The sequence below is a fragment of the Myodes glareolus genome, chromosome 16 (assembly GCF_982192425.1).
Source record: "Myodes glareolus chromosome 16, mMyoGla1.1, whole genome shotgun sequence".
Taxonomy (NCBI): Eukaryota; Metazoa; Chordata; class Mammalia; order Rodentia; family Cricetidae; genus Myodes; species Myodes glareolus.
In genome coordinates this window covers 60,699,155-60,709,716 of record NC_142041.1, presented here as the reverse complement: position 1 = coordinate 60,709,716, position 10,562 = coordinate 60,699,155, and the positions used below count along the sequence as shown (strand labels likewise).

Sequence of the window (10,562 nt, the reverse complement as noted above, 5' to 3'; positions counted from 1 at the left end):
ACCAAGGCCTTTTGCTTTAGTAGGAGGAACCACATCATTGGTGAATTTCGGTACTAAGATGCTATCATTACAATTAATGTGGGGCAGAAAGGAATTTTATATTTTCAAAAAAATCCTTTATGTAAGTTCAGTTTTCTAGAGATCTGTAGAGGAATTTCTACCATCCAGTCCCAATGGTTTCTTTACGGTTTTCTTTTAGTATCTTTAGGTTCATTGACTAGCTCAATGGATTAACTCAAGCTAATGCTTTTTTCCCCCTTATTTTACAGTCCAACCACAGTTCCCCCTTCCACTCCTCCTTCAGCCCAACCCCCATCCACTTCTCCAGATGGGTAAGGGCTCCCATGGAGAGACAATGAAGTCAGGAACACTAAGTCGGCCAGGACCAAGCCCCTCCCCCACCCTCCTGCATTAAGGCTGAGTATGGCATCCCACCATAGGGAATGGGGTCCAACAAGCTACCAGGGGCTTAAAAAATATTTTGGCATTTAACCATGCTTTAGCTATATATAATTTCTCACTTTAGTTTTCTTCCCCTTTTGATTTATTTTGATTAGATATATTTCATTCAAGCAGACTAAAACAGATGGACTTGAAGTCTCTAATTTGAAGGGCTTGACTTAGAACTGATTTCTGTAAAATTAATCTAGTGCCTAGTGTCTTGAATATAATCATAGAAATCGGAATTCAAGAGCCTAAGAGCTTAGGGACTACTCAAAACAGGAAACTATACTAGATTAATTATCATATGTAATCCACCAGAGACTTAAATATATAAACTAGGAAGAAATAATGAAACCACATTGCAGTTCTGGAATAACACTGAGATTAAAATGATTTCTTAGTGTGCTTTCCAGATTTGAAAATATGCATAAAACTTTTTCAAAGATATCTCTTAATAAATAAATATCCTGTTACAAAAAGCAAGAACAAAATGTACTACAAGTCAGTAGCATTAAACGGTTTTATTTTATATAATAATTTATCTATGAGTATCTCAGGTCTGTCTTACAAACTTTCTTAAGGAATTTCCTGATGACATTTTAGGTTCTGAACAGAGAGGGCTTAACACACTTCATGAGTTCCTGTGACATGTGTGTAGACTGTCTTGTCACTGTGAACTCAACAGTATCTATCAAACCTGTGAAGCGAGTCCTTTCTCTAAAGAGTGTGGCGCGTTTATGTCAGTTACCAACCCCACAGCAGACTTGGAAACTGTTGGTAATGGGCAACAGTATCCCATATTAGCATTCAAAGAAATCGAATTCAAACACTAAAATGCTTTCAAATTGATTTTGGTGAGCAACTTCTTTCAGAAGGCAAGGCGTTAAGAGGAGGAGGAGGCTCCATTTCTTCAAGAACCTCAGTTTAATTATTGATTATGTGTAAATCTGAGAACGGCTGGATGTCTTTGGACTATCCTATAGTCACTGGTTTTTAGTTGGTTTTTAGTTGGAAAGTAACACATTTTTCTTTAAGATACTGCCAACATAAAGTGTTTTGTTGTTTGTTTCTTTAGGTTCTATTATGTGGCTAGAAGAATAAAATCCAAAGTGGGAAATGTAGATATTTTAGGTTTTTCAGTCCTCACATTTAGTGAATTAATCTTAACATGTCAAATCCATCATTGCTCTATTTGATAATTTTTCTTTGCAATAGTGAAGTGTTGCAGTTTTCTTTAAAACTACAAATTATGTTTTGACAGCTATCTTATGAGGCAAAGGTGACCAGTCATAGCCACGGAGAGAATTCAAAGCAACTTTCTTGATCTTTTGTGTGGGGACTCTTTCTGTGGTCTCATGCTGCCTTGGTTCTCTGTGAAGCTGCTGCCTTGTGGTTCATTTGGGTCTTTGTAATGAAGTAGCTACTGAGAGAGAGCTTTGGAAACAACTTAGGCATGTTTTCCTTCTCTCATATATTATATCACAGCCTCAGTTTCCCTCCTTGCACTCTGCCCAGTCCTTCCCCACCTCCCCTCTTCCCCAGATCCACTTTTCCTCCTTTTCCCTTCAGAAAAGAGCAGTCCTCCCAGGACATCGACTGAACATGGCATAGCAAGTTATAATATGACTGGGCACAAACCCTCATATCAAGGCTGGAAGAGGCAACCCAGTAGGAGGAAAAGGGTCCCAAGAGCGGCAAAAGAAGTCAAATGTTTTAACTTGGCAGTGTGATTGTAAATCATTTGAAAATTGGTGTTGCCCCAGAACTGCAACGGACTTCTGTGAATTCTTCCTATTTTTTTTTTTTTGCATTTAAACCTCTAGGAAACTAAAACTCACCCAGTAACCCAGTGTGCACAAAAGTCTGTAGAGAACTAAGATGTAGCCCCTAGAGTACTTGCCTCACATGGATGTAAACATGGATTTGACTGTGAGCCTAGAATAAACTTATGTGGTTGTACAAGCCTGCAATGCTAGCACTCAAGAAATAGGAACAGAACAACAGAAGTCCAAGGTCAGCCTCAGTTATATAGCAAGTTTGAGGCCAAACCTCTCTTACATGAGACCTGTCTTAAAAAGCAAGCAAAAGTCTTTATGTCCCTCTATGTTCTTTGTGAAAGCTCCTTTCTTCCTCCATTCCTGGCTGAAAAAGAAAATTACACATATGACTGTATCATGGAAAATGAAGTATACAAATGTGTAGCAAACACTGAGCACGGTGAACAAAATAAAAGAGGAGAAAAGAATAAGAGTGCTTCTCAAATCTTTGTCTTAGAAGCCATTTGAGTTTGAACACTGTCTAAGAGAGAGCCTGGTTGTGTGAGCTCCAGCTACTGTGTATTAGAAAGTAGACACAACCTAAAAACATGCCCAGTGTGGTGGCTCACATTTACAGTTTGAATGATATGTAGGTAGAAGGTGATCAAGAATTTTCTGTCTTCCTCAGTGACAGCGCAGGTTCAAGGCCAGCCTCAACAAAGGAAGGAGGTCGTCACCATTCACTTGCATATACATCAATTATTCTAGATGCATATTTGAATGGAAATCTTGTTTAAACAATTGGGGAAAATTTAAATATTTCTGTAATTATTGAATTTTAATGTTCCTTATTTTCTGTGGAAGGCAGATAGTTACAAATTTCAAGAAGCCAAATAAAACAACTGCTTGTTGTCGTTATGGATATTAAGTGGAAATTCTTGAATTTTGGCAGGAATTGCTTGTGCTCAGGAGTAGGGCAGCTGTTTTAGACCCCTGAACAAGTCCTTAAGGGACACTGTCTTGGGATGATCCTAGCTTCAGAGTGTAAGGAGAGGTTTGGTGGAGACTGACTGCAGGCAGGAGGAGCCAACAAAGATGAAATACTTTAGATTCCTAGACTTAACAAGCCTCACATTCATAGACTCCTCTTCTTGTTACTTTTGCCAGGGTCTATTAAGTACAAAATAAGGACTTTCAGATACCATTTCCACACATGCTTCACTATGCTACGATCATTTTCAGCCCCGCCAGTTCTTGATTCCTCTTGTTGGAACTGAAGTAAACTTCCCCCAGCAAAGCAAAGTCTTCTGCAGTTTGTAATATATTATTTCTCAGCACATTTTGTAAATTTCCTTCAAAACATTTCCTGAGGCCTTGGTTTCTAGAACATACGTAAGATCATGGTTGGAAACATAGAACATTTGTTTAATGCATTCGTCAATGCATAGGCATTTACCTACTTTATGTCTCTATGTACTGTGTTCTTTAAGAAAGCTATTTGCTATAAACATAGCAGTTTGAATACTAGTAAAGTCACAAGGATATTACAAGACTAATTTTGTATTTTAAAGTTTTGTACATGCTTATTTTAGGTAATGGACTTTTTATACTCCTCTAGGTGAACATGGAAGGAGATATATATAGACTAGAAGACTTGATGAAGAACCGAAGAAAACTAAGCAAATATGAAGATGAAAATATCTCCCCTTTGCATCACGCAGCAGCAGAAGGGCAAATTGAGCTCATGAGGATGATCATCCATGGATCTTCTTGTGAAGGTAACCAAGTACCTCAGTGCGGGTTTGTAAAGACATCAACCTCTTAGGTGGGTGGATGACCTGGAGATTTGCCCCCCGGGATGTTGACTGTGCTTATGGGTAGACTGAAAGTGAAGAGCACGTGCAGGGAAGCCGGAGTGGACTCTGTGAGCTCGACTTTAGGAGATCAGGTGAACAGCTTGACTCACCGGACCAAACAGGCACAAAGTCAGTGTGACTGTGCGAGATTTAATTACTCTGAAGTTGCATAATCCTGGGCGTGTCCTCTTGGAAATGTCATGCACAATCAGAATTGCAGAGGATGGAGTCATCGCTCTAGGACCTTGCCTTGAAAAGGCTGATGAGATTGAGGACAGGCACGGACATAGTCTAGGATCAGGGATCATGAATACGAGGTAGCTAGGGGGACTGACAAAGAGACCAATGGCAGAGGTGGAGTGGAGTGAACAAGAGGGTGGTGGGGCACAGGCAGGAGAGAAAGGCACCCGGATGATAAGTTTGGGAGATCAGTTGTGACAAAGACATCAAGTAGAAAGGAGGTCACAGGAAAGTCCTGCTTTAGAAAGCCCCCGTGGTTACAGGAAAATGAACTGTGAAAAGGGGTCAAGCTAAAATCTCATTCAAGTTGTGCATTGGTGAATGAAGCTGTTTAACTCTTTGATGCTGAAAAAATATTTTGTCTTGCTTAAGCAGAATGGGAGTCTAAGGTGTATTGGGGAGGAGTGGGCTGAGAATTAGAAACTCAAATGAATGAAAGGAGTAGAGAAAGGGAATTTTAGAAGAGAGAGAAACAGGAAACCTGGCTGCCTCGTGGTTCCTGCTACTGTTGATTGTTACCAAGTTTGATTCATGAGTGAACACCTTTCGTTTCTTCAGACTTACTGTTATACCACCATGACTACCTTATCCCAGCCACAGGGCAATGCAGGAGGAGGAACAGTCTATTCTCACACAGCATTCACAAGGCAAATCGCACCATGTGTCTACTGTACAAAGACGCGGATTTGGGTGCCCACCACTGGGGGCTCAAAATCTAGCTTGGGAGTTTAGTAATGACCTGCCACATTTCTCATGAATATTTTTGAAATCCTTGCCATAGGCCACACACTCTAAGATATTTACAGACATGACCCAATATTATTCTCCCCACAGCTTTGTAAGGAATGTGTGCTTCTATACTTACAGATACACATTTGGATATATACTTATATGCTTTACCAAGCTTGGCTGACATAGTTGAGTGATTCATATAATTCCTTAGTAGCAGTGTGCTACGTTCAGTCCCTCTAAGTTTCAGCATCTTCATCTTTTTGCCTATTTGTCTTGGGGACATCTTTGGGACAATTGTAAGCTTGATGGAAATCACAATCACATGGCACCTAGTTAGGATACGCTCTGATGGAATCTCAGAATTTTGTTACCGTTATGAAACTAATATACAGATAAGAATTTAGCAATAAGAGAATCTGTTTTTACAAATATTACGTAAAAATTTAACCCAATTTGTAATATCTGTACAAACTTTCATATAGTCTCCAATAGTGTCCATTGGATAATTTTGAGAATTCTAACTATATCCTACCTCTACATTTTGAGACAATGTAGCTGGTTTTATAAACACTCAACAGTGAGTTTTGAAGTGTGTAGTTACTCTGGAGGTGTTAAAAACATCCCAAATGCAATCTGATGCCTATTTTGTTATTTCTTTAGTACTGAATACAATGGATAGTTGTGGAAATACCCCATTACATTGGGCTGCAGAAAAAAACCAAGTCGAAAGTGTGAAGTTTCTTCTTAGTCAAGGAGCAAATCCAAACCTCCGAAACAGCAGTATGATGGCACCCCTTCACATAGCCGTTCAGTCCTCGTGCAACGAAATGATCAAGGTGAGGCTACTGGCCAGCTGGGAGGGGGGCTGATCTGACTCGTTTCCTGTTTCAGAGTAACCAACTTCGAGTGTCATGCAATGGCAAATGAAGCATGACAACAGTGATGCTATTTCTCACCAAATGACGGTGAGGAGGAGGAGGAGATGGAGAATCCTAATGGAGATGCTGTGGTGATGCTGATGATGGCCACGAGGAGAATGGTGACGGTGACACTGAGGAGTGAGATTGGGAGAACGGTGCTCATAGCGATCAGAGTTCAGCTTTGCTGGACTTTAAGTTTATCAGACATTTTTTTTAAAAAAAGCTTTAACTTCTCATTAAAAAGTATAAATTAAGAATATTGGTATCTCTATTCAATAGCTGAGTAAGAGGCACAGAGAGAATTAAATAATTGCACATCTCCAGCTCTAGGCTTGGCCATTTAGGTCTCTTTTATTCCCTGACTAAAACGCAAAGGATGACTGGAACCTGAGCGAAGGCAGAATTCATAGCTAGGATATGCCAGTTTTGTTAGACGAACAGTCTGTAAAAGACAGGTCAGTAACATGTACAGAGATCGTAGGTGGAAATTTTTGATTTTCCAGGCTTTAATTTCATCAATTAGAGGAATCCCTGATAACTACTTGGGTAGGACTCAGCCCATCACTTTTAGATTATACTTGATAGATTCACATGCGCTGTAGAAAGCAAATCTGCTTCCTCAAATAGGAATGTCATAAGCAGATTGACCATGTTCCACAGCAGTTGTTTTCGGGTTGGAGCCCCTTTTTGGGGTCGCATGTCAGATATCCTACATATCGAATATTTGCATTATGATTCACAACAGTAGCAAAATCACAATTATGAGTAGCAACTAAATAATTTTACGGTTGGGGGCACCACAACATGAGGAACTGTATTAAAGGGAAAAGTTGAGATCCACTGTTCTAGAAGGTGGTTTTGAAGTCAGGCTGTTTGGAACTAACAACAGATGCTTCTGTGGACAGAAACAACACTGGAAGTGATGTTTATGGTGAAGGTGCTAACACCCAAGCCAACTGTTAACAAATCGCAAAAGAGAGTCCAAGGCTCCTCTGTCACGGAACGTTCTCCCAGCTCTTGGCCAGGTCTGAAGTCTAGCGCGTGGAGAGAAAGGGGAGCCCCTTTCATCATGCTCACTGTGATTTGGTTCTGAAGTCCTACCTTAAATTTTTGTGACTTGACGGTGTCATTAAATGTTGATGTGCCCTTTTCCCAGCTGGCTAGTTATTTCTGAAGGAGCGACAATGTCTTATTGGTCTGAACAAAATTGTAATTCTTGACACTGTCCTGATAAGTGGTGATTATTTGAGTGAAGTAGAAAAATGAATAGCAGAGGAGGTGGCTGAAGCATTGGTTATTGTGAAGACTGGGCAGGACCCCTGAGAAGGGGCTGGGAAATGTCCATGGAAACAGCACAGCTCTTTGCTTCTTCCCAATGCCTGCATCATCCAAAAGCCAGATGCTGCTCCCATCATTAGCAGCTGCAGGGCCCGCCCAGTGGTGCCATCTATTTCCTCATAGAGCTCTGGTGCTTTCCCTGAAGACTCTTTCCATAAATAAATGGTCATTAGCTTCATCTGTCTTGTCTTTCAAAGTGTGCTTTGGGAGTTCAAAGGCAGGTAGTTGTTGGGAAACTACTGTTAATGAGAAAACTTCTCAGAACAGTCATAGAAATAAAAGTTCAGAAATAAAACCCACAGCTAATTTGTGAAGTCAGTGTACAGATAAAAACACAGCAAAACAAAATCACAAAAACTAGTTGTCCTGAACAACACAAAATCAAGAGAACCAGAGTTGAGTCGTTTCTGCCTTAGACAGCCTTTGTTTTCCCAACTATGACCATGTCTTAGAGAGTTCTTATCTGCCTGCATCGTGACAATAGGAGAAAGAGGAGAAGATTTGCTCATAGACAGTAATGCTGTCCCCAGCCTATCTCTCTAGCCTTGCCTGTGGTCTAGCCTGTACCTATGCAACCTTTCCCAGTCCAAAAATATCCACTGTTATCTATAAAGTTATGAAGTTTTAAAATGCCAAAATCATCATCTATGAATCACCTTGAGTTCTTCCATAGACAGTATTCACTAGGGACCATTCACCAAGAGGCTTGGGCATGGCCTATTTCTAGGTGGTCTTTGTCCTTCAGGTTTAATTTGTCTCAGTAGCTTAAGCCTTTCCTTAGATTTTCTGCTTTCCTACCAAAGGACCCGGGAGAGTCGTGCAGAGCTTCTGAACATGTCTGGTCATGACTGAATGGGGGTAGGTGCAGAGTTAGGTTGCTCTCTCTGTGACCACTGCCTCCTAGAATTTAACTCAACCTTTGAAAGAGTATGCTTGTGACAGTACAGTAATTACATGCTGCAGATCTGTGGTCTGCAAATGTGAGGGCAAGGATGGGGATGCTGCTGCTAGCAGACGTTGGTGAGTTCCTTTGCATGTGAAACTGGACCTGAAGAGCAGCCCCTGACGGTGCCTGAAATCTGTGGAGAGATCCATTGCTTCTAATTTCTCTTCACTTATAAAGAGCTCCCTGTTTGTTCTTATGCACTAAACCGCAGCTCACGTTTTCTCCTATGGACTCACTGATTAGCTAATTCGTCTGCTGAGGGTCACTTTGGGGCACACTCTGTTGGAAAGGAGTTCTGCTAGGAAGCTGTTGGTTTTGAAGAAGTGGAGATTCTAGGGAACAGCTGGTTTGATACGCTTTACCACATATACAAACAACAATAACAAACCCAATTTAACTGCTAGGCCAGCAGCACAGCTTTGCGATTCAGTGGTTCAGGGGTGAATGAAGAAGGATAGAAAATTCAAGCCTTTGTCTAAATTACACTGCAACGTAAAGACAATCCTGGGCAATCCCTGTATCAATCTTCAAAATAAATCCACAATTAAGGTTGGGGAAATGACTCAGTAGTTGAACAAGGTCCAACAAGCATGAACAACTAGGCTCAGTTACTGGTACCAGAAAAAAAAAAAAACATTATAAGACCATGTTGAGATCCTATATAGTATTCTATATATTGTGTATTTTGTGAAAGAGGAATCGGAAAGGACGAGTCAGACATGTTGTTTGGCAGTCAGGTCTATGCGGGGGACGTGACCCTATTTGAAAGCTAGCTGTCCAGCTCTTTAACAATGATATCTATGATATCCTCCTCTTGTCCAGGTCTTGACGGACCACAGTACCACTAACATCAACTTAGAAGGAGAGAATGGAAACACAGCTGTGATGTCCACATGTGCCAAAGACAACAGTGAAGCTTTGCAGATTCTGGTTTGTAAATCTAACACACCCTGCAGCTTTCTTTCTGTGAATCGGTCATAAACTGTTATTTAAGAAGCATCTCCTGGTATGTTATGTGCTTAACAGAACAGAAAACATAGAAAATAGGTCTAAAGAACTTAGATCTCAGTGCTTTTTATGTGGATACAGCTCTAGGATCCAATGCAAACCCTAGATTGTACATAGAAGACTGAACATGGAGCATGAAAGAAAAAAGCAAAAACAAGGCATATCTAGGCAGGGATTAAGATGAATCTGGTAGTAGGACTAGAATATAAAACCAAAATACAGCAACCTGTATGACACTAGAAGCGTTTGATCCTGGGGTTGAAGAGACGACCCAGTGGTAAAAGCCCTGGCCCTTCTTCCAGGGAGCTCAGGTTTGGCTGCCACACCCACATAAGTGGATTACCACACTTTGGTAACCACAGGAGATCTAACAGCCCTTCTGGTCGGTGTGTATCAGGCACACACATTGTTTACAGACATTTGGACAGATAAAAACACCCATATACATAATTTTTAAAAAGTTAAACTATTTGATTTTGAGCTTTGAAGTGTTCAAAGAGAAAAAAAAATGAATCTAGTCAGTTATAGAGTTATTTGACGTCTAAGGTGGAAGCGGAAGAAAAGCCCTGCATTTCCATTCCGTGGCACTGCTGCTGTGCTTTCTCCAGAGCCTGAATCCAGAAAGTCAGGCGTCTCTCTCTGTAAAGTCACACCAAGACAGTGGAGATGCCTGTCTCGGGGATGGCTTCTGTTCTGGGCAGCGCCCCTGATGAAGGCATTACAGGAATTTCATCAAATTAGTTTTTTCAAATGTTTCTGAGTTACTTACCTGCTATTCAGGACTGAAAGGATATACAAATATATCCTGATAGGTACATACACAAATATGTGTTCCTATTTTGCTTTTATTTGAATATTGGGTACTAATAACGTAGAACAACAAAACGCTGTAGGAAGTGAAGGAATATAGAGTATTCAAGTCTTTGAAATTTTAACATAGTGGGTCGTCGTGCTTCAGACTTTCCCATAAGTGATGGCATCTAAACAGCCCTTACTCATCACTCTAGCTACCTCTGCTGGCCACAAGCAGCTATCTTACAATGGAAAATATTAAGATGACTCAAATAACCTGTGTTTAAAAAATTAAATATTTCACATGAACTAGAAAAAATTTAAGTTGGACTTGTTAGGAGATTAAGACTGATATTTTTGTACCATGTGTATCTTCATCTTTATAAGACGTAAGGTGTCTCTATTGTAGTTTTACCTGGTTCTGTGTTGTATTCTTGCCCAGACTGCATGTCTAAAGAGCTTTCTACATGGTCTCCCACAGGCTCTGCTAGCTGAAATGACTTGCCAGGAGCACAGAACTTCTTGCCTA

At 40.5% G+C, this 10,562-nt stretch overlaps 1 protein-coding gene across 1 annotated transcript in view; it reads left to right on the top strand.

Annotated features, from left to right (window-relative positions):
* Trpa1 (transient receptor potential cation channel subfamily A member 1) overlaps positions 1 to 10,562 on the top strand; it is a 45,180-nt gene that overhangs the window by 1,690 nt on the left and 32,928 nt on the right. The window contains exons 2-4 of the mRNA XM_048420357.3: positions 3,820 to 3,979; positions 5,690 to 5,865; positions 9,056 to 9,163. Coding sequence (XP_048276314.3) covers positions 3,820 to 3,979; positions 5,690 to 5,865; positions 9,056 to 9,163 — 444 coding nt within the window. The remainder of the gene's footprint in view (positions 1 to 3,819; positions 3,980 to 5,689; positions 5,866 to 9,055; positions 9,164 to 10,562) is intronic.